Source organism: Oryzias latipes, chromosome 5 (genome assembly GCF_002234675.1).
Source record: "Oryzias latipes chromosome 5, ASM223467v1".
NCBI lineage: Eukaryota > Metazoa > Chordata > Actinopteri > Beloniformes > Adrianichthyidae > Oryzias > Oryzias latipes.
In genome coordinates this window covers 26,686,392-26,711,579 of record NC_019863.2, presented here as the reverse complement: position 1 = coordinate 26,711,579, position 25,188 = coordinate 26,686,392, and the positions used below count along the sequence as shown (strand labels likewise).

Genomic DNA, 25,188 nt, shown 5'->3' with positions numbered 1-25,188 from the left:
GCGCTTTGTACGTAGAGCCGTAAAACCGGCTTAAAAACGCGTTCACATAGACTTTTCATTGGAGGGAGTCATTCAAACGGTGTGAATGCTGCATTAGATTTACCAAAATATTCCTCCTTCAATTGAAATGTCAATTTATATTTCAAAAAAGCTTGTAGTCCATGAGCTGCCAGATAATTGCACCTAAATGGTATGTAAAAATATTCTCCCCTCTGATGGGATTGTTTTCCTCCATAATTCATTCGTCCATGCCTACATCTTTCTGTCAGACCTCAGCATTGTAGCATTGTCAAAAAGTTTGCAATTGTTTTTTTTTTTTTTATATGCATTTATTGTTTTCATATTTCAACAGAAGCTTAAAAGAAGGTTTAAGGTTCTTTTGAAGAGGTCAAATGATCAACTAATGAAGCAGAAAGGAACGATGTCTGAGCTGACGAGAGAAAGACAGAATAATAATAGTTGACCTAACACAGGTAAAACGTAGAACTATAGCAGCTAGCATGACACGCACAGACAGACGCACACACACACACAAACATGCATGCTCAATTTCTGTACAAACGTTAACTGATCTTTTGAACTGTGAGTCACAAATGTTGATACAAGAGCTGGCACTAGTTCACGCCCTGCAGGCAGCGCCACGGAAAGCACAGCTCACACCTTAGCTGGAATGCTCCTACTGAGCACGAAACTGCAGCACACCACTGCTTGGATAGATGTCAACGGCAGCTCGGAATCATGCACTGGCAAGACTTTTATCACAAATATGACAGCTTAGGCTGACTTCAGACCACGAGGTTCCCCTCAGTAATGAGCTCCTCTTACTGGGTTTCCCTAAAGCACACAAAATCTGCACAAACAGGCTGCATGCAGTCAAAAATGATTGAATGTTGTTGTTATTCTTTCAGAAAATTGCGTGAGAAACTTTTCTGCTGAGACTCTTTGGCTGGGTTCAGAGATGTGCCTTTGTTAGAAAAAGAAACGATTTTGACTTAACAGGCTGGTCTTCTGTTACTTGACTTCTTTGAGGTCAACCCAAAAAAATACATATCTTTAAGTTAAGTCAGTGTGCAATACTGAAAAAAGTTTAGTTAAAAGAGCAATTGTCATTACTACAAAATAAAAGACAAGTCTATCTCTGACAGGCTAAGGCTCAGACTGAATGAAAGACAGGTGCAAAAGGAAGCTGAATAGAAGAAGATTAAATTCATTTAACTTCCTCACTAAGCGCTCAAAAGTCTGTGACTTCGTGACTTTGAGCTGTCCAATCAGTGTTTGAATAAGAAAGAAAATTAAAGGATTTTAGTGCAATTTTTACATAGTGGCAAAAAAATGACATTTCTTTTTCCCTTTTCAAATCCCCGTGTACTGAACTAAGATAAGAGCTTTAATTCTGATAAGGGAATTTTAGCATTGTCAAGACTCTCAGTCACTAAATTAAACATGACAAGTTTAATGAAAGGAGTCTGACTTTTTATGCATAAAACTCTTGAGAAAAGTTCATTTTTAATCTCAAATATTTACTTTTCCCTCCACATCTTGTGAGTGGGAGACAAATGGTGACCCTTTGTCTGTCGCAGTGGCAGATGATGGAAATACAAACAGAAATCCACCTCTGCACTTCACAGAAGCTGCAGAAGTATGAGGAAAAATGCAGGAGATACAAGTCAAAGCAGTCAACAATAAATCAGCATGGTCATAACAGCAGTTATAGTGCTTTTTCAAATTATTGTAGATGGAAAAACTTTCTTAATTTATCCCAAAACACTGGTCATTTGACACTTACATTTGTTTTTTATTGGTTCCAATGCTAACAAAATCACACTGGTGATTATGCAAATTAAGGAGCAGCCAATTTTCAAAAATGTTCTTCCGGCAACAAAGTTTCATTTCATTTTCATTTCCTTTTTTCCTTTCATGAAAATTATTGATATTGAATAAGTTTACATGTTTGTCTGACATATTGAACATTTTCATGATTGGAAGGGAGCAGAATTGAAGAATACAATTCTTATAATTGTCTGCTCCCTTTTAAACATTGGATCATATTTACATTTCTCACACCATCACCTGTGCTCAGATTTCACCACATACAGTTCAAATAAACAGTACATACATTCCATTCATTTAATACATACATTCCAAACATTCCATTTAACAGTTAAGTTTGTGCAAACTAATTTGTTTAGCTTTATACATCCACTTAAATTGAATAATATTTTGACAACTTTTTAACTGATTCTCCAAAATTGCCAAAATAATTTCCTCACAAAAGGGTCCTGATGCTGTAAAAGAAGATTCCTTTACTGTGAAATCTGCTTTTCAAGTCAACACTTTACGTCTATCTTCACTTTACGTCAATTTTTCTGTGCTTTCAATCTTAACGAGCCCATGCAAGGGGACTACAACTCCATCCATCCATGCATCCATCCATGCATCCATCCATTTTTAATCACTTTTGGGGTCAAATGTTTGCAGTTGGGTGAAGGCGGGGTAAACCCTGGACAGGTCGCCTGTCCATTGCAGGACCACACACATGCACAACTGGACAATTTAGAATCACAAATTAACCTATGAACTTTCCAAGGATTCCTGTAGAAGGAAGCTGAAGTGCCAGAAGAAACCCACGCATGCTCAAGGAGAACTAATGCAAACATCATTTTTTTCAAAGTTTTGCACTATCCTACTCATTTTTCCATAAGAATGTCACAATAAAAGTGGTTTTATGGCACGAGAACATTTCAAAAAGACCAAAACCACAATTTTCATCTGAGTGGCTCGGTCTAAGTGAGTTTAAGTCAGTCTAAGTGAGGCAATATACTTGATATTCACCTTTTATTAACTACTGTAAACTTAATTGGTTCCAATTTAGTCCAAAGAAGTATTCGGCTAGTTGCCTACTTTCTACTCTAGGCGTAAATGGTCTTTAGTATACTTGTTATATTTTTACTCAACATGTACTTTTTATTAATGGTAAGTCTAGTAAATTGTCGTAAAAATAGTTGGAGTATTTCATTCAAAATGATTGATGAACAGACGTCTTTGGGGTCACTTGATCATTCATAAGGATAATTCAGTTGAGACTTTCTGTAAGTGTGAATATCAATATGAAATGCAGCTGCGGTCAAATGAGTGATTGAATCCGCATGTTGAGGCACTCTTAGCGGTCAATTCTGGCTCGCCCCCCCGGCCCGGCTGCCTGCAGGGCGGCCCCGCTTCACGGCTGCCCCCGGCCACCCGCCCCGTGGGTGTGTTTAGGCAAAAATGGACCAGGCATCCACCTGCTCGCGCGCGCCCTCCCGTCACACCCTACTTTCAACACCGTCGCCGCGGGTGGATCATCTTCACTCCGCGAGGACTTTTTCATGTTTTTTTAATTCATTCATTCTGTTTGATTCTGGTTTCCTCTCATTCATGTTAACGGTCGACATTGACGTTCCCCGCTGACTCTCATTGTGTTGAACGAGCCTCTGTTTTGTTGGCAGTGATTTATTTTTCTTTTTCTTTTCTTCTTGACACAAGTGTGAAGCGAGCGCGCACGCGGCAGGTACGGACCGCCCCACCCCTCAAAGAAAAAAAAAAGCATGTAAAAGCCGCGCGGGGGTTTCTGTCACAATTATTTGTCTGAACTTAGAGACGGAGTGCCTCCTTCTTCTGTTGGAATTTTATGTTTGGATCCGAGTTTATATTCGAAAAACAGGTAAGCCTGTTTCTTATTGACATGTTTGGTAGATAAAAATAAATCCTTCTTCACCCGAGAGCACGTTACCGTCCTCTGGCGTTTTATTCTGTTACACGCGCGTCTTAAATGAATGAAAGGACATATTTCCAGTGGTGGATTTATTTTTTATAGGATCGTGAGTACAGCCTTATTCCCTCTGAATGACGGTCCAGTTGATACTGTGCGCTCTAACAACAGCAGACTGTTTACAGTGCTGCGTTCCATGTGGAGCCAACGCTGCCAAGCTGTTACGCGCGACTTTCTGCGCACAATGGTGGGCTTTTCTTTTCCTTTTTTTCATTCCCACGATTTTCCAAATATTTTTAAATGTTAGTCAAACTATTTTTTTTTTATGAATATGAGTGTATTGTTGTTCTTATTTAGCCTCTATCAGCGGATAGCTTTACAGTTTCAGAGCACCTGTGATGACAGTTTCAGCCTTTTCGTCCACTTTTTACTCTTAAATCGCCTCATCTGGCGCACATTTCTCTGGTAAATCGCGTGCTCGCGTGAAAGAGTGGACCACCTTCTCAGAATAAACAGGATGATTAACAAATTGTAGGTAAACAGTGTGAGGTTTAAACAGCTGCAACAAGCTCATAAATCCTGCTTTGAGATTTGCTTGCATTTTCAAAGATGTCCACAACTTCTGCGCAGTTCCAGTTAGGGACATTTGCAGCCTTTTTAACAAGTTGTTTCACAACAGTTGCACCACCTTATTCTTTTTTTTATTTTTTATAACTTTAATAGGTGGTGCAAAGCAGCTATTTGGTGAAATCAGAATTATAGAGAAGCAGCATCTTGCTTGCCTGTGCAGTGTCATGACGCAGGAATGTGCTGGAGCTGTATGGAGAAGAGCCATTGCCACACAAAGAAATGCATTTCCCACCAAATGGAAATGTGTACAGATTGCTTAAAGCTTGGCTCATCGCTTTTTATGGTGCTTTCAGAAATCTGGGTGTAATCTCCCGTTCTTGGCGCAGGGTCTCCAGGGAACTGCTTGTCTGACGTGTCACATAAATCGATAAACAAAAACAGACTTGTTTTGGCAGATGTTTCTTATTTTTATTTCACATTTTTTTATTTGTCATTGCAGAGTTAAAGAAGGTAAACAACTTTTAGTATATTTGGAGGTTTTTCCACTATGAAGCTGGAAGCTCTGAGGACGCTCCATGCCCTCCTGGTGCTGTCTGGTTTGGCTCTTGGGAATCAATGGAGCAATGAGGTTCTGGCTGCACCCAGGGTCTTTATTTCCTTCAAAGGTAGGAAACAACGCCTCTATTTCTGGTCTCCTCCCCATTCATTTAGTCATTCCTGCAGTAGCCTGTGTGTTTCCAACAGTTTTGATTGTTTGTCATGCTGTAACAATTGACAAATGACAAAAAAGTTGTGCGACTGTCTTCATTGAAGGGTTTTTGCATCAGAAGAACAAGCATCACCAGATTTCATCTTGTGAAATTTTACGACTTGATTTGATAAGACGATTGTTCTGTGGCATTCTTTGTTTTCAATATCCATCCAACTGTTAAGTAGACACCCTAAACTTGGCACAAAGATATGCAGCACAGTGAGGAGCTTGTAATAATTCTGCGCTGGTTATTGCAGACATCTCCTGGTGAGCCACACATGTGTTTTTTTAGCAGGATGACTGTGGGTTTCGGCTCAGATTAGGTGAGATGGGTTGCTGGGTTTTCCGGGGCGCAGACTGAGCAGGGATATTATCAGGAGAAATTGCCAGGATCAGCCAAGCAGAGTTTCATCCCAGGGGCACCTTCTGCTCAGAGGACCAAGCCTTTGATTAGCATCCAGAGAAAAGCAAAGGGAGCAAGCTGGTGTTTGCTTTGCTTTTCCCAGAGCCCTCAAGTTGACTTAATTAAGTGGACTGGCGCAGCTTATTGTTAGAGCCGTTTTCCTGCTTTAATCATTTGGGATTTACCACATCAGTAACCGCACAAGTGACTTTTTTTTTTTTTCATTTTCAAATTTCTCTACAGTTTTTGTACTCTGTGGTATTTTTGAGGAGAGAATGTTGTTTTCAATCTTGATCTGTGAGGCTCACGGTGTGTTTGTCTAAAGTCATCAGTGTTGGACTCTGCAGACGGTTGGAAAAAGCTCAGCTCTGCTGCTTACCTGTGCGTGTTTGCCTCTCCAGTCAATATGAATTTCACAGTGCTGTTGCTGCCTCTCTCTGAAGAATGCCCCCCCCCCCCCCCGTTCAATATCACAACTCCCGGCCTTAATTGCTTTTTGAGAGACCTCTAGTCCTTAGTTTGGCGACCTTGCTTCACTTCTCCTTTATGTGATGAGTCTAGATCCAGAAAGGATAGTGGGCACCAGGCAAAATAAGGATTCCTTAAATCAATCAAGTAATGAGTGACAGAGAAACAACTGAGTGTTTGAAAAAAAGGAACAAATGAATTGTAGGGAGAGAAAAGGGAGAACAGATAATCAAATAGGTGGCTGCAAAACAAAACAAAAAAAACCCAAAACACGTAGGATGGAGGATAAAGAAACCCTGACGTGTTTCTGTCTGGTTGTCGCTCTTTACATGGAGTCTTAAACTGTAATTTGATTAACAGGTAAACAAAACCTGTAAATAAACAAGGCCATGGGGTCAGGAATCTCTGCAAGTGTAAATTTTCCCTCTATAATGCCACAAAGGCTCTTTCTGCAGCTCAGTGTGAAGCTGCGTGTTCCACACAGGGCGCAGCTATCAGCACTTTAACCTGTCAATGAAATATGAATGGCTGCTCTTACAACTGCGCCGTTGGCATCATGGTCCTTTGGTACACAGGAGAAGTCCTTTAGACGCCGTTGGGTTGTAAGAACCGCAGCACACTCCCTTCTCCTCTCCGAAAGGCCAAATCCACTGACAAACAAATGTGGGTCAGCTCTGCTGCAATAAACACACTCACTGCAGGCGGAGCAGGTAAAAGAGGATTTACCTTTTTTTGCTTCTTTTTGCTGCCCATGTTGTGTTTTGGTTGATGAATGGGAGAAGGGCGGGGTCCAAACGCTCTGTTTGTTGTGAAGCGACAGTGATCTGGAAGGAGCAACCCCAGATGAGAATCAGCCTGAGAAACCAGATTGAAATTGTGGCCCAGAGGGGCCTAAATGTTGGAAACTAGAGGATTTCCGTGAGTCCGGCTCTAGATTTGACCTCCTGCTTCTTCTCTGTCACACACTAGAGATTGTGTGAACTTTATTTACTGTTGTGCACAATTGTTGTCACTTTTTGTGCTGAAATCCATGTGACAACTATTCTGTTTTAGAGCCAACTGACTGTGGCAGCACACTTCTGAAGTCCGAGCTCTGATAGTTCTGTGAATAAAAAATGGTTGGTTTAATGCAACCTATGAAATTTTACATTTTTTGGTTTAAATGTATCATTAATTTCTATATATGCAAAGTAAAGTTTAAAGCAAAGTAATCTAACTTCTAAAATGTTCTGTAAAAAAAATGAAAGGGAAAAGCTATTGTGTAAAAAAAGAAACCATCCAAATATATTTACTATAGTTTTTATCGTAGCTGTCAAACGTTTGAAGTTTTTGTTTCGTATTACATTGTTAAATTTGATTAATGATACATTTTTATCTTTTTATTGATTTTTGTAAAAGCCCAGTTTATATTTCTCATTTGCATCAAAAGACTAGAATATATTAGACATGATGTCTTATATACAACCTTAATCTTGCTTAAAAAATCTGGATTGAATTCATGCTGAAGGCATACAATGTTCGTCTCTTGTCACAGTGAATTGGAAGCAACATTAACGCAATGTAGAGTCAAACTGAAAGGCAAAAGGTCTCTGAACAACTGACCTTCAACCAGAATTTTGGCCATTTTAATTCCTCTAAACTTAAACGACTTAAAACACAAACCTGATCTCAAAGAAACAACCGTTCAGAAGGGAGTGGCTTTTCTATGACCCAGCATTGTCTGTCTTTAAGCTTCTTTCAGCGAGTTGTGCAAAAAGGTGAAATCAGGTTTCCGTGCTCCATCTCTGGATGATTCATAGTGACCCCCCCCCCCCCCCCCCCCCCCCCCCCCCCCCGCCGCCTCCAGGAGCATAAATGTCCCGCCCATGTGTGTCCATTCACAGGGCGCTACACATTTACTGAACCAAATGGGGGGGTTGCTCTGATGCTGGAGGCAGAAAAACTAAAAAAAAAAACAAGTAAAAAAAAACAGACAACTGGGCTGACAATAAAGTGTTTTTAAAGAAAATTCTTTTGAGCACACCTTGATTTATTCAACATTTCTCATTTATTTTTTAAATGGTGCTTTTACTGTTATTGGTCGCATAGAACAACTGTTTTGAACATTTTTTGAATCCTTTCTCATGCCTTAAAATAGTAAGTTATGATGTTTATCACCAGCTGGTTGGGTGAAAACAATGTTACACAAAAGTTGTATTGTTATCTGTGCTTTGGTTGTTTTTTTCTGCAGCATATGGCTAGCAGTTTTTAGAGGTGTTAACAGACAATAAGGAATCTCCAGGTGTCATGTTTCACCTGCAGAGCGTCCGCCTGAGTCGGGTTACAGGTTCCGTCAGAGGCTGCCGATGAAACCGAGACGATCTCTCTGCAGAACAGAAGAGACACTGTTGTCTGTCCTCTCGCTTTTCTCCAGCTCGCTGAAGCATCTGTCGCCCTCCCCTCACAGAGCGAGTTCCAAGCCGGGACAGAGGATTTGAAACTGAAAAACCAAATGCAAACTTTTGCAAAACATTGTAAATCCCTGTACCATCATTTTCTTCAGTTGTTTGGCATTTATTTGAATTTATTTTAAAGTCCCCACTCCAATCCCGTTTTGATCTATTTTCAAAGTGGTTCCTAGTGGTCTTTTAATTAGGAATATGCCATTTTTAGCCAAAAAAAAAAAAAAACCTAGGACATAGTTTGTGCAGAGCGGCAGGAGTTCATTAAAAATTTGCCTCAGAGTTGTTGGCGGAACATTCAGTGGGTAGTAATCCAGTGCTCATTTCCTATCGTCCCTTTGTTTACACTCACAACCCCAAACTACCATTAGCAGTGCAACAAAACTGGCGAGCCATACAGTCACATATAGTTTTGAACCAGATAGCAGCTCGGACGTGGAAAATGAATATGTACATGGATCTATTTGTCTGCAAGTGGATGCATCAGAATGGAGTGGAGCAGGGAGCTGATTTTAGTTTTTGCATAACATTTTTTTTTATCTGCTCCTGAGTCACAACAATTTGAATTAAGAAATACTCAGACATGCAATTTTTTTATCTTAATTTTCTTTATATATGTCTTCCATGAGAAAAATGCTACAATTTTAAAAACAGGATTTTCCTTGGAGTGGGTCTTTAACATTTCATTAATCATCATACAAGCCTTGCAGAGAATTTGCATATTATGGGAAACTTGAGGAAACCTCAGCCACCATCTTTTGTTGCACAACTCGCTCCCTTGGATGAGGAATCTGCTAATAGTCATATTTTGTTCTCAGCCTTGACTACAGAGGCCCGAGCTGGTATGCAGCACTCCCACCAAGCTTTGAATCCCAGCCTCTTTTTGGTGGCTTGTTAAGACATCCTGTGGGACACGGGCATTAGCAGGAACTGGACCAACTGGTTTAGGACTCAGACAGGCTTTTGTCTTTGCGTCACTGCTGGTGTTAAATATGGCAGTCTTTGAACTCGTGGTTTTCTTGTTGGAGATAAGAATGTCAGGTGGAATAACGATCTAGATAGAATGCTGTAGATCAATAACCACTTGCAGTCTAAGTTTGTGCTTCAATGCATCCAAATGCAGGAGAGGAACTCATTGAGGAATGTGGCAGAGAAGGAGTTTCTGTTTCTGTTTTATCTGATCATTTTTGTATTTGATACTTTCAGCAACCTCTGCAGATTTGGCTGTCAAACCCAAAGCCCACCTCAGCCGTTCGATCCTTGGGGCTTTCGCAGGCTCACCGCTGCTACACCCTGTTTTGCAGAATATGCTCAGCTCGCTCTTTCTTTCCAACAGCCAGGTCTTCACTTGTTTGCTCTTGTTCTTCCCTTTTGGCACCCAAATGGTTACTTTGTTGGAGCCTGAGATGCAGAGACATTCCCTTTCTGCTGCAGCTTGTTCCACCATCATCACATATAAATCTTTTGATTCATAGATTCACCTTTTTTTCCCTTCACACCCGAGGGAATGGACGGCCTTTTTATTTAGCTTGTAGAAAACCTTCTACACGCTTTCTGCACCTGGATGAGTGCTTTACCCTCATGTGCCTGTGGCTGTTTTTGAACCTGAAAAGCATTTTTAAGGCTCCAACACCATAAGACCCACCCAAACCAGCCTTAAGCTCTAAAGAGAAGAGAAATACCGTGAAATTGGAAAGATATTTGACTTGTTTGGGAGGGAAAATGCTCCTGTTTACATTCATTGAAAAAGATACTTAAATGAAATTTGCCTGAAGTTTCCCTGATGTTTGCAGACATGTTGCTAGAATACTCAGTGACACATGAGTCAGTATAGACCCAAATCCTGTCAGGTGTAAACTGAGAGGCAATTTGTGTTGCAGGTTACCTTAAGGCAAATTTCAGCCAAAATTTGCCCCAAGGGATATTTTTGCTACACCTATTATATGTGATTGCAAATTGTTCATATGCACATTTTTGTGAGAGATTTGCAGTTCCTAATTAGTCACATGCCATCACAGCCATAGAAGCATCCAAACTCACTCACTTTCTTAACCTTTCCCCAACAAATAATCTCCCTCTCCTGTAATTTTTTTCTCTCTTCAATTATCCAAAACACAGCCTTGTTGTAATTGCCATTATGCTTCTTTATTTGTTTCATTCTTTGTTAAATTATTGAGTGCCTAATGTCTATCCCTGGGAGGACCTCTTTAGGACTTTACAGTCGTTCGGGAGTTTCTTACTAACCATTAAATGTAGGATGTTCCGATCACGTGATTGAAAATCAGACCCAATCACGTATTTTTTTTAAAAACCAATAAGTCTCTTTATCGGGCTGTGTTGACATTTTTTTAAAGAATACTTAAAACGTTTGTGGTACATTAAGATGTTTCCACCATGTTTTATGTTGGTTTCCATGGTTACAAAGATCTGTGGCACATTTAAGCATCCAGGTTTTCTGTCCAAGGGTTAGGCTGCCTCACAGAGTTCAAGGTCAAAGCCTCCCCCCATTCCACAATGTGTCAGTAAAGGATTAGGTGTCATATGGATTTAGATGCTTTCACGGCAAAGACATGTACAAACTGATACAAGCTCAGATTTATGGCCAACAGGAAATACTCCAAAGCAGAGCTGGAGCTGTGATCACGGGCAGCCAGTGCATTTGCAGCCATTACTACACATTTTTGAAATGTTGTCAGTAAAGGATGCTTTATATTCTACATTTATCCAAAAACATTAGGCTTCTGCTCTAATTTGTCTAAAGAACAATTTTTTTGCTGAGATATGTCAAAACGACTAATACCCTTTATAATAAACTACATTTTTGTAGTAAGTAGCTACTTTGACTAAATTAAATGATAAATAAAAAGAAATAAATAATCAACTTTTTACATTTTTGAGTTATGTTTTGCTAAAATAGATTTTATGATCAAATAATGTCTAGTAATGATTTCAAGAACTACATTCACACGTAGTTGACTGTTGTTTAGTCTTTGTCAGGATAATCTTGATAAGTTTTCTAAGAGGTGGTTGCAGAAGGTAAACAAACATGTCCTGCCCGCCACAGTGAAGTCATTTGTTGACAAAAGGTCTGCATGTAGCGTGACATGCAGGCACTGTCAGCTGATCTGCAATCAGTCGCCACAGTTTGCAACATTTATCAGATTTGATTTCAGAGCAGGAAAGATTAAAATAGTGGAGAATCAGCCTGCAGTGATCTGGTTGAATTAGCCTTCAAAAACAGATTAAGAAACTTGTTTCTACATTTCAAATACGGATCAAGTGAAGGGCCAAATCTAGTTATAAGGAGTGTATTCTAAACTATAGGGTTACTTTGACTCAGATTAGGCTGAAATATGTAAACAGAATGCTCACATTCTGGAGGGACTCATATTATGCGTTACAGGGAGCGATCATGCTTTCTTGAATTAAGTAAACACGATTCCTAAATTTCTACATGAAGTTATTAATTTCTAATTGGATCAGCAAGTGTGCTGGTATGTGTTACTGCTATAAGTTGATCTGTTAAAATTAAAATGGCAAAATCTTGTTCTGCTGAGACACAAAAAATGCAGAAAGAGATTTTTATTTGTGGCTTTTTGACCATAATCACTGCAAAAACAGGCCCCTTAGAAATAAGTTTTTACCGATGTGAAGCCCATTGACACAACTGTACTGTGTCACTGGGCTATATAAATAAAACTGAATTTAATCTATCTGAATCTAATTGAATTCCCTAGTGGCAGATTTTCTTTAAATAAGCAAGAAAACCTGCCAACTAATGGAGTATGAAAAAAGCGTTTTTACCAATAATTCCTATTTTAAGAATAGAATTCTAGTCACTATGAATTGTTTTTTCAAACTAAGATTATTTTGCTATTAAAAAACTTGATAAGATTGTTTTTCCTGCAATACGATTTATGTGAAACAAGGTTTTTTTTGCTTTTATACAATTTAGCTTTTGGTGCTTTATAACCACTTTTTCATCAAATAGTTTTTCTTTTCTTTTGACACTTGTATAGAATTGAGGCTTAGGCTACGAACACAGATCATTTTGAAATTGTAACTATTTTGCAGCTTTGATACACAGTTGGTGGAGCCAGAAATGTTCTGGGCGTTTCGGTCCTGTTCTAGTATCACCGGTACCACCAGATAAAGCATTGTTCTCATTCAGCAACTCATACGAGGAACAGATGTGTCCATTTGAATGCAAACGTCAACATGTAACCCTTGCGCTATCCTAGGCACTTTAACATTAGGGGTTGGATCATCTAGACCCACTAGACAGTGCTCTGAACCTTGTTTCTTCAATGATTTGTGAACCTCACTGGTGTCCATGGATTACATGAAATCTTTCCACCTTTATCCACCTTTGTCATGGTAGGGAGAACATGTCAAAGTAAGGGTGGGGTCATCTAAGATAGCACAAGGGTTAAACAGAAAATTATGCGGCGAAAAATTCAATACTTCATCCGACTGAAGAACTGTGTACACAGCTGTCTCTTAATGAACTCACCATAGTCACTGAAATTAATGGAAAGGGACAATGAGAATGATACATTGAAATTATAATCATAGATTGTTTTTCATTTTCAATAAAAAATGTCTGAAAAAAGGTTATACTACCAGTTAGAAAAGATTTTAAAGATGGATCATACAGATATCAAATTATTTTCTTCCTTGATTTCTTGATTTTATGCTAAGTAAGACATTAAATGGAATATCCTGGGATGTTTTTCCCCACTGAGACCCATCAGAGCCATGTTGGCATCTCAGTGGGCTGTTTCTGTCATAAATCAGTCTGTGCGTGACCCCCCCCCCCCCCCCCCCCAGCACAATGGCTAGGTTTTAAAAATGATCAATCAGCATCAAAATCTTTCATTCTTTGATTTAATCAGTGTATTTACTTGTAGAATAATTGTCGATTCTTATAATTCATACATTTATTTTATTTTGTGGTAATTCATTTTGCTTCAGTAAGTTATCAATAAGAAAATAAATTACAATTTTATGGATAAAAGTTCGACCTTTGCTCCATTTTCTTTATTTGTTATGTGAAAAGTGCTTTTCTCAATTAAGTAAAGTTAGAAGTTTGAAAAATAAATAGATGAATAATCAAACCGTAAACCGAACGGAATCATGAAGTTTTGAATTGAAAACAAATAGATCGGCATTTTGGCATGGCTCCCCGCCTCTGTCGGGGGGTGTAGAAAGAGTGCATGTGAAGATGTCCCGGGCAGCTTCTAAGAGTGCGAGTGTGTGGGTGTGAGTGAGGTTATGGGTCATTGGGAAGAAGAAGAAGGAAGAATAATAAAGTGTAAAACACATTTAAATGAAATAAAAGAAAGGGGGGACACCTTGGAATGCAGTGCACGCCCTGTTGTTGTTTGGTGTTGCCCACACTCTTGCGCCCCGTTAGGGTCCTATAGCTGCAGGGGCGCTTGTGTAGGTTTGCCTGCTATTCATAGAAATTAATTCCGTTTCTGGGAGATCTGAGGGTGGGCGTCAAACTGGCATTGGGCCCTTTTGGTCAATGAATGCGGCACTCAGCGTCCCGCTGGCCTTTCTCTGTGCTGCCTATACATCCCCAAATCCAAGAAGCTCCAGAGGTTTGGACTGAAGGTGAAAAATGAGGTCCTCGGATGGGAGGAGAATAAATTCAAGAGGTGCAGAGGGGACTGTTTGCATTCTGCTGCTCAACAGTGTTGCAATACAAAAGGACTTAGAGCTTCTGATTGTAAATGAACTGTTTGCAGAACTTTGTGGTAATCCCCTGATACTGCTCTGATCTGTTTGCCACGAGAGGTGTATGCTTTAAAACTCTCCCATTGTTTCGCAAATTGTCCGGTGTGGTGGGGGCATTGTCGTACTGTGCATTCTATTTTGACTTATTAACTACTGCTTAGCCCTTTGTTTGTGGGTTAATGAATACTTTATTGCCACTTTACTGTGTGGATCTTGGAGACCATATTTAATTTCCCCTCTAGAGACTTCCTGTGGCGTTTCCCAGAGTTTGAAGCAGCCTACTTTGCATTTCCTTTCTGTCAGAAGACAAACGGGCCCAGAGTCCGAGATGAAGCTCTGAGAGCAAGGTTTGGATTTCAGTTCTTTCCCTTCGTACTTAAGTCTCCTGTGGGATACAGTGTGGATCTACTTTTACTCCCATCCTCCCAAGTTTTTGACATGCCTATGTTTCATCTGCCAGAATAGTAACTTTGTGAGATTTCACTGTCCAGAATAGAAAGAAAAATCTCATGGCGAGAATATAAACACTGTAGAGACTCTGTCACTTCAGTGGAATTCAGCTTTTCTGGTGCGCAATCAGGCAACAACGCACACATTTGTCATTGCTGAGGTTGTATTTATGCAAGAACAACTCCCCAGCTCCACCTGGGGTGGTTAATGATTGATACAATCACCCAGCTTTTGAAGTGCTTCCTTTCCCCAGCTCATAACTCTGTCAGAATAAACCCGGAGCTGCAGCTCAACTGTGACGATTGTTTGCTATTTTAAAGCCTGTAATTAAGCCACTTAACCTTCTTATTTTCCATCATGGCAAACGAAAGAAAGGTTCCCGAGATCAACGTCCCAACACTTACCTCAGTCACGTGCAGTACCACATTGTGAGCAATTGCTTTATAGTTGGGGCCAGTTGTAAAAGGAAGAAAAAAAAAAGGTCTGGATGGAGCCCGAGGGAGTATTTAAAAAAGCGGCCAAAAAGCAGTAATGAATAAGCGGCCCCTGTTGTTTTCTTAAATTTGGAAGCTGCATTGAGTAAAGGTAATTGATTGGAACTAATTAACAGTGCAGAGATAAATGACGGTTGGGTAAGATGCAGGGTTTTTAATGGCTCTTTGCAGGAATGGGATGCACAGCGGAATTAATTCTTTAATGGTTGAATGGAAGTCACTGCAGAACATGTATTTTTGGGTATTTATTTTGTTGAATAATGGCCAAAGTAGTGATAGAATTGAAATAATCAGTTTTTAAAATGTTCCTGTTTTCAAACAGTATGCAGTTTAAAAGCCCTTTTCTCACCTAAATGTTAAGCAAATTGAATAAATTTTCTGGATGACAAATTCAGAATGGTTCATTCAAACACGTTTCCACGAGAGAGCAATGTGGACGAAGCAAACTGTGTGGATGGGATTCATCTTCAAAAAAAGGGTGAATTTATGAACCATCTGTTCATCTGTTTAATTCTCTTCTTGTATTTGGGTTACAGCAGTCGAAGCAAATACACCTGAGTCTCTCCAGAGAAAAGGGAGGTGTTCCCAATCCAGCCAATTCCCACTTTAGGCATAACACACTCTGGGCTTTATGCAGAACCTACTCCTTGTTGAATTTGCTCCAAATCAAGAAGGCATCCAAGAAGGCATCCAGAGGATGAGTGACCCTTGAGGTGGTTTGAACAGGGCCTTTTCATCTGAGCCTTCCCGCGATGACCAAACCATATTGAACAATCCAGGCATTTTGTCAAGAATTCTATCTCATCTGTCTGTATTGGTGATCCTGTTTTGTTTTTTTGACACAGCACTGCAAACAATACATTTCGATCTTAGTCTTTTTTTTTTAATACAGTTTTACAGAGCTTGCATTTCTTACCCCACTTATGAACAGCTCTTCATAAAGACCCACTTTGATGAAGATGATGTTTTTGGTGTTTTTGTGACATTTTTCTTATGATGGAGGGTGTAAATAAAGAAAATTTAGCTCAAAATTGTTTTTCTGAGCATTTCTTTATTCAAATTTTTGTGAATCGGGAGCAGATTAAAAAAATGCCATTGGAAAAATAGCTTATTAGTGATGCAGAAAATATGCTGGGTTTAAACAGACAGCTCTCTGCAACGAGGAATGGAAGAAGGGGCTCAGTCCATTTATCTTATACAGTCAGTTGCATGTGGAGCAGTTGTGCAAACCCTCACAACCCCTTATGTGATTCAGTGGGATGAGTTATGTGAGCCATGTCATATGGTATTTATTTATGAAATCTGTTATCTTTTGTTGGACTTTAATAGAAAATTACCTCAAACAAACATTTGATGAATCTAAGTGCTTTTTTTCATGCATCATTTTCTCTGCAGTGTTCACCAATGTACAGAAATACTGGGAACCACATGGTTTTTTCTGGTGTTTTAAGCTCACTTTGTGCTTCTAGTATAGAAGCATACATGTTAATAGCTTTCATTTACTGTGCTCTCCAGTTGTTCAATCTTCTTACATATGTACAGTTTTGGGGAGCTCTGTAATATTTATGACTGCTGCAGCAGCTTGAACTAAAACAACAGTTATTATAAAGATAAATGTATGCATACTCAACTTTGAACGCATGACTTCATTTTGCCTTTTTCACTTTGTTCAAAAATGAGCAGAAGAAAACAGGCTTGTATAAAATCTAGCAACCAAACTGTGTCACCATTCTGAGAGAGCATGTAACACTCAAGTGTCATGTTTGCTCTTCCATTCCTCAGGCATCCTCTCACTCTCCAAGTTCTAGTTAACCAGCCCAGTCAGAAACATTACTGCTTCCTCTCCTTAAACTCTCCATACCTTCACAGATACTGTATGTAAGCACCAACCACTCTTCATCCACTTCAAAGTCTTCCTCACTTCATTCCTACTTATCTTTGCTACTTTCTGCCCCATAGCCTTTTTTTATCAGTCACCCGCTCCTCAAAGTTCTCCGTCCATCTTTGTGTCCAACCTTTCATACTAGTCCTTATACAACCATTTGTTTCACCTCCACCTTCACCTCGTGTTACATCTGCTCACACTCCTGTCTGCTGCCCTCTGAGTGTCCCACTTTTTCTTAGCTAGTCTTTTCCTCTTGACACACTCCTAAAGTTCTTCCGTCCACCGCCAAGTCTCATTATCTGCTTTCCTCGTGACACACCAAGTACCTTCCTCCCAGTGTAAGATAAGAGAATTTTGAGTCCTGCACACAAACGATAGTTTTGAAAAAAGTATTTTCAATGTGGTATGCGTTACCCCTAAGCATTTGGTAGGCATCCATCCTCACTGTCCACTTAAAAGAAAAATCCAAAAACTCATTTTTACAGCCAGTCATTTGACACAGCATGAGGCTGTGCTCTGCTGGGATGTTTTAGTTTGCTTTTTTTTTACTGCATCACTTTGACTCTTACTATTTAATTGTTTTTATCCTTTTAATTTCCATTTTAATGTTTGAATTTATTGTACGGCACCTTGTTTGACTGCGGTCATGTTAGGGCACAGTACACATAAACTGCTAGATTCAGAGATTAAAAGACCTTGAATCACACACGTCCATATTTGATCTGTTGTTTTTTCTGCTTAGACAACAATCAGAGGCACAACCATTTAATGGTTAAAAGTGTAGTTTATTTTATTTTACATTATTTGTCTGGTATTTGTGGTTAAAGGCTCACGTTTCTGGTGTTGCTTGGTCTTTTGCAGAGATTGAGACTATTTCAAAAGTCTGTCACTTTACACAAAAAGTATTAATATTTGTGCGTTTTGCTTTCTCCACTTCATTCTTGGGAATTAATTTCCACAAAAATCCTACTTCTGACCCCTGCTGTAGACTCTGCCAAAATCTCTCTGCATGAGGGCTGCTGGGTTACAGGATATCCTGCTTGTTAGTCAGTTGTCAGGTCCATCAGGTATGTCAGATTTTAGGCCAAGTGGAGAGAGACTGATCATTAAAACCTCTCTGGGATGCTGAACTTTGTCAAGTGTATATGTATTTCCACAGCTGTCAAGTTATCTGATTGTCAGGTGCCTTGTGTTGGTGTCACCTGATGCCTGACTGAATCGAGACAGACACTTTCTCAAGGGGTTTTAAGATTAATGAGGAATGATGATCTCCTGTTTTTTAGTTTTGTTTTTTCAGTTCTTTGTCAGAGTTGTGTGTAGAAAAGAAACAACTTAGTAAATAAATGGTGAACTGGATTGTATTTGAAAATAGTCTTTGTTGCAGGGGTTTTATTCGTTGTTCTCATATTAAAAAAAAAAAAAAAAACTACCCAATATTTCGAGCATCAAAAGTCATAAATCACTAGAGATTTTAAAGCTTTTTTAAATTAGGTTTCATACCACTGACCAGATTTATTTTCTAAAAGTTTCTGTAACTTGCCCTCATCGCCATGCAGAAATCCTCCTTTAAATTTGATCTGTCTAAAAATGTGTGCAAGCTTTGCATACTCCTCAAAAGCAATTTGCACTTGATTTATCAAATGGGTTGGGTTTAGTAAACAGGCTTGTTTTGCTTGTTTGCCATTGATTAAATGCCTAAAATTTACCCAGACAATGACAATCAAATATGGGGAGCTTAGGGGGACCAATTTAAGAAAAACATTTATATTCATATAAAGTCCAGCTGTTTGACTTCCATATGACAAATGTAAGACCCTTGCTTTTTTCCTCATTATCTGATTAATTCAGTTTGAAAATCAAAAAGTAATCCCCAAATCCCGGTCCAAATTTTTGCCATCCCGGTTATGTTTCTGGATTATTCTGCTGCTACCATAACCATGTAAGAGCACACTAATAAAAGCAAAACCCTGATAGATTTTCTCTAAAAATACAGCAGGATTTGCTAAATACCGCAATAGACTGGCGACCTGTCCAGGATGTCCCCTGCCTTTGCCCACAAGTGGTCGGGATATGCTCCGGCAGCCCTGTGACCCCGAAAGGGAATAAACTGAAAAAGATGAATGAATGAATGGATTTGCTAAATATGCTGTCAAGGAAAATTCCACAAACCTATTCATTAGAAATATTCTGATTTGCAAAGCAGATTTTGCAGGATTTATTTTTATCATTTGTGCATTAAATTATCAATAGAAAGGAACGTTGCAGATGAAAGGAATGCATTTCACAGCTTTTATACCCCAATGAAGCCTTTTAACAAGTGATAATTATTGTTTATAGTCATTTGTGTTTGGTTTTTATTACTTTTAGATGCCACTTTCTTCTGATAAGATTTATAAGAACACTCGCTTCACTTGAACAAGTTCAGAGATGAATCCAATCGCTTTACTCCACCACAAATACCGGTACTTCATTTTTACAAAACAGGTTCAGGGCATATATGATATTTTTTTTCTTTTTTTTTGGTGGTGGGTACAGCTATAAGCTTTTGTCAATTAGGAGTTAATCTTCATTCTATTGATTACATGAAAGTCAATCCATTTATTTCTATGCTTGGCTGTCGTGTGGAGCGATGGACTGAACCATTAACAGTTTTCTGGGTCATTTTCAGAATAAAGTTCCAGATTTAAACTTAAACCTCCATCTCACTAAACTCAAACTGTCAACACATTTCCAATAATATTTATTTGGGCGTTTCCGATTGATATCTAGTTCATATCTAGTTCATTGTCTTGTTTTAGTGTCATGGCATCAGTTTTCTGTTTCCAAGAATTTTAAATATGCAGAGTTTATTTAAACTCCCAACAGTTCTAAGACCAAAAATGTGCTTTTTGACATTTATCCAAACCCAGTTTAATAAGACTATAAAATAAATTACCGTAGTCACTAATGGGCATACTTCTGTGCAATTTTGTTGAGGGGTTGGCAACCTAATGTTTGACTGACTAGAGATGAGAGCAGCTGTCTGGTATTCCAGCTGTGAGATGAGATGGACTTTGAAAAGTGTCAATTCTGTCAGTTAATCAATAAAAAGCTGGAACATATTTTTAAAGACAATCATGTTACACACCAAAAGACTGCTCTGCTTTTGTTTTCATTGATTTTACTGTATTTATTGTGTTCTGGATTTTGTTAATCCAGTTTTAAATGTAATTCTTCATGATTGTTTTTTCCGCTTTTATATTACATAATTTATCTTTTCAGTTTTGTTGAGTTTCTTTTTTTTTCCAAAAGGTTGACAACTCTTTCTTTTAACTACTGTTGTGTGTTAAAATACTTTTACATAAACTCTAACAAAACATTTTGTGCAGGGATTGTGTTTTTTTTGTTGTTGAAAAGTTTTGTGGCCTAAATTTCTTTTTCTCATTTGTGCAGTGCCAAATGACAAAGATACATCCTAGCAAATTTGTAGGCAGCTTGTTTGCTTTCTTGCAAATAAATGCGGGTAGTGATATTCCAGAAAGGGACTTGCCTCAGGCCAAGGTAGATATTTGTTTTTACTGAAACCTAATCTTAAACTAAATTTGTTGCAGGCTCTAATTTCTATTTTTATTTTATTTTTTATGGCTGACTGAGTGACCTTACAGTGGTGGGAGGAGCTGACAAAGCTACCATTACTGTTTAAAAAAAATCCCAATGCAAACACAAATCTACACAGTCCATTGCTTTCTTGTTCCGGTCCCAAGTCCAGCTGAATGCTTGGGTTTGTGGTGAGGAAGGGCAGCCAACATTAAAACCAAAGACAAATCAAATACAGTATATGGATCTTAGGGATGTCTTACTTGAAGAACATTTTAACATTCTGTTGGTAAAGGATTTTCAGGTTTCTCATCACTGACAGTATTATCATGAGGTGCTAGTTATCTTGCTACTTTTTTAAGAAGCGTGTAAAATGTCACAGTTCATGTCTGGCACCTTTCTCCTGTAAATCCATTGAAATAGCTGCATCTTTCCTGAGGCGCAGTGTTCCCTTAATAGCTTCTTTTCTGTGCAACTCTGCGACTACATTGTGGCTGATATTGATCAAAAGTGAAAGGGGAGCCCCTAAGTGGATGTGTAGAAAGTCCTGGCAATCAATGATTGGCAGTTATTCTTGCACTCTTTGAGGTCACCTTTCCAATTTCAGCGCATAGCTGAGCTGCAGGACAACCAAGTGATGAGTGAGAGGGAAGGCTTGTTTATCTCCTCCGATGTGGCACACCGGAGGGAGGAAAAGCTGTTTGAATGACTTTCAATCACAGCCTTTAGAGGACAAGAACGTTTGACCAAAAGGAGGAGAGGAGACCTGCATCCTGAAGGCAAAATGCTGCTGGGATGTGTAATTCAAGGTACAGTTATGTTATCTGGGAGAGAATGATTTTGCCGTTTAATCCCAGTCTGTAAATTATACTTAGTCTTTCAAAGCTGTTCATTCTTTCACTCTTGCAATGTATAATAAGTCAGAATTTCCCTAAAATTAGGCGGTTTTCATTTCACCTTCAGAAGTTTCTGCTTGTGTGTTACGGCCCACATCCAGTCGGACAGCAGTGGCAAGCTGAGAAAACGTAACCTTTTCAGGGAATTCAGCTGCCCCTGACACTGGGGCAGGTGAGGCTTTTATGCTTCCCGCCCAGCCTCGTGATTGGAGGAAGGAAGGAGGCAGCAATCATCTCCTGCAGGAGGTGGACTTGGGCAGTGTGATGGAGTAGGGTTCTCCAGAGGAGAAACGCACACAAAAAAAACCACACAAGGCCAGGAGCCGCAACATTGTCAAAATTTAGCCAGTTTTATACTTGGCTTACTAAATAGGTTTTGACATGCACATTCCCTCCTGATTACATTAAGTCAAACTGAGTTCCTAAATGAGTACCTGCCAAACTGCAGGAAAAATACAAAACTCACCAGGCTTGGCACTCATTAGGCCTGTGCCTAAAATTTCATAAGATTAGTCTTTTTTGTATACATTATCCCTTTTTTTTAAGATTATTTTGTTTGGCTGAGATTGTGAGAAAACCTGAAAGAACTTCCATGATTTAAAAAAACAAAAAAGTGGAAAATTTAATTTTATGGTTGAGAAAAAGAAGGCCCAACCCCAGGTTTTGCTGCAGTTGTGAGAAACAGACCTTTTCATTTTCTTTCCCTCAGAGGTGAGGGGTTTGCCTGAGCGAACACCTGAAGATTCTACCTGAGAAGAACCAGATTAGGCTGTTCACATGCGTATATGTTTTGTCTGTGACCCACATTCCACTGGAGTGACATTCAGACCATGGGGAAGAGTCCCAGGATGTCAAATGTTATCATTTTTAGACAATGATCAGAAACTGAAGCTTGAAGCTCCTGCTTTTATTTTACTTGATTTGTTTTTTTTGTGGGAACTATGTGATTTTTATCTATATTTTTACATTCAGAGTTGCAGCCTCTACACATTTGCAGTCGTACAAAGCATTGCAAGACACTAATGTTTAAAACCCCCACTGTTTGCTTAAAAATGTATTTGGCATAGGTATAGTCTCTGTTTACAAGTGATCACTTCATACACATCAGCATCTGAGCCATCCCTGCAGTAAATTCATTGTATATTATCAGTAAATATGACCCAGTGGGTGACAAAATGATCTCTCATCCTCTTTGCTTTTTTCTGTTTCCATCAACCTCCCGCAGTTATCAGTCAGATTACGTTACCCTGTTAGCTGCCCAGAGATTACCAGTGACAAACTGGGATAGCTAAAGCGGCTTGGTAAACTCAATGACCCCCCCGAAGCACCGCCCATCCTGTGAGCCATTATCACTAGCTACCTTATTGACCTGGTGTGTTGGGAAAAAGCAGAGATAAAGCTGTAAGGACCTGTGAAAGTGACAAAAAGTTCAAAACAAGAAACTCTACTTAGTGTGCAATTTGTGTTGCAATTGAAAAGGGCAAAAAAAATTAAACTTGCAAAGAGTTTCTCTAAACATACTTTAGGGGTTCAATTTGTAAAAACTGCGCAATGAATGGAAAATGTACTTCCTTTTCATCCAGTGAGTTAGGATTTATGGAGAGATATAAACTTGTAATTGGTTACTAAGTTCTTAAGGTAACCTGTTATCTTGTTCTGACTGAGAAAGTGGATAAGATTGTGTCGGCACTTTAAAGTAGTAACTGTGTACTGAAAGCAGCTTTATATTAATGACTTGTACCCTTTAGTGTCTTGAGACTTCCCAATTTTTTTTTGTTATTTTTTTTTTTTTTAGACCAAGTGCTTTCATTGCAGATGAGCAGCCAACACCCAGAACAATGAAGCTGCTGACTTCCCTTTTTTAGGAACATGCTTTGTTTTCTAATCCCACTTCCTGCCCCAAGGCCTGGGAATCAGACATTACCAGACTCATCTTCAAAGAGGGCATGAGCGAGGTCTTTCTCATTGGCTTTTAGCTTTTGTCACTGTCCTTTACCTCATGAAAATGTAAATGTTGTCCTTCCTACACCTTCCCCTCAAACCCTTTCCTCCCAAGAAATGGGATGAAAAGGCAACCATTTGTGCTTAACCGCGATGAAAGATTACTGGGAGCCTGTAAGGAGGAAGAGACCTGGAGATTGACCACAATGGGTGCTGTCACAGTCTGTTGTGCCTATACGTCAATCCCAGGAAGGGGCTGGGTACCACTGGCCTCCCACATTGTGAATTCCCATCACTTAAACAAATAAGCCATTCATAACCACAGGGAACAACATCTTTGCTGTCAGCCATGTTTCTTTCAGACCTACTGTCTTTTCGTCTGTAAATTTCCCAGTGGCACCTAACAGACGCAAAGATCTGTTGCTGCTCTGCAGCATTAGGTTGACTCGAAAAACAAAATCGTCAAAAACACAATTCCAAATAAAGTTTCTTTTTTGATACTTGTAGATCAAGAACAACACTGTTGGAATAGAAACGCAGACACTAAATTCTGAGACGACATAAGAGTGATCTTTTGTCAAATTTGTCGTCTGTCATCCAAAAGCTGTAACACCAGAGAAAGATGTGTCGTAACAAATGTTACTTCATATCCAGATAAATACTTTTTGTTAAAGGTTTATAATTAGTTTTGCAGATTTTAAGCTTCAACATCCTTGGCACAGTTGTTGTAAAGACACGGGTTTGGTCTTTACAGTGTTCCCTCGCTACAACATGGTTCATCTTTTCCAGTTGCGCAGTTTTTTTAGAGCAATTCTGCATGCTGTATTCTTTTTTATATAAAGCAGAGCATTGTGTTCTGTGTCCTGATTGGCTGATGACTATTGTCATCAATATCCGCCTGTAGAGAGGGTGTTCAGTATGCCAAATTTACATAAATCTGCGGTAATGAGCAGAGCTTCTGTTTCATTCAATAATAGTGACTTTATTTTTCTACAGGATTGAAATTAAAAAATTATTCACCCTTTAACACACCTGTGACACCTAAATAACAGAGGCTCTTTGACATATCATAACTCTTTGATGTTTGTGCGATTAACGTGAATCAGCTGATTCTGACAGAGGAAAGCAGCTTTTGATATCGGCCTTGAACCGACATGCAACACTTAACGTTGGTAATGTGCGGCATATCAGTGCAAAACTGCTTTTCTGAGCTTTAGAATACACAGGAATTAAGCTAATTGTGTAAATGGTTGAGTGTAAAGGGTTAACTGGAGTTAAAACTCTGGTGTGAAAAGGTTAAAAAGGAGAGAAAAGTGTGAAAATGTTCATGTCTGTCTGAAACAAGTGTTTAAAGTGTACAGTGAGAGGTTTTACAGCCTTAAAACGTAACAATTATTGTAAAAAACATTACGTTTTGGATTCACCCATTGGTGTTTATTTTTTAGAACATGCCTCTCAACATAAATAAGTGAACACTCCACATAATGCACACATTGGATTACATTTTCTTATACATTGCGCAGCCCTGACAGATGCTGCTGTTGCTCTCAAGTCAGCTGTGTTTGACTTGATCTTAACTTATCAGATTATTTAAAAAAAAAAGTTATAATTTATTCTTTTCCAACATCTTCCATGGTTCTCATGCAGGGCAGAAATATTCAGGCAGAACAATGGCCTTGAAGCCCTTTAAAAAAGCTGTTTCACATTTATTGTAAAACTGGGGTTGGTTTTCATTCTGTTTCCACTCCACTGTTGTTCATTAATGTAGCCCCCAGGGGGCTTAAAAACCTGTGTGCCAGTGCATGCAGTGTTACTCCATTGTG

The 25,188-nt window shown here is 39.1% G+C and overlaps 1 protein-coding gene across 4 annotated transcripts in view; it reads left to right on the top strand.

Moving 5' to 3' along the window:
• Positions 1–3,297: 3,297 nt before the first annotated feature.
• Positions 3,298–25,188, top strand: part of LOC101160158 (semaphorin-3F) — a 69,242-nt gene continuing 47,351 nt past the window's right edge. For 2 of the 4 annotated variants that reach the window (XM_023955168.1, XM_023955165.1), the window contains exons 1-2: positions 3,299–3,700; positions 4,818–4,983. In XM_023955168.1, the coding sequence (XP_023810936.1) occupies positions 4,866–4,983 (118 nt within the window). In that variant the 5' untranslated portion in view covers positions 3,299–3,700; positions 4,818–4,865. Of the gene's footprint in view, positions 3,701–4,817; positions 4,984–25,188 lie in introns of all 4 variants that reach the window. The other 2 variants (XM_023955166.1, XM_023955167.1) reach the window with 2 other exon arrangements.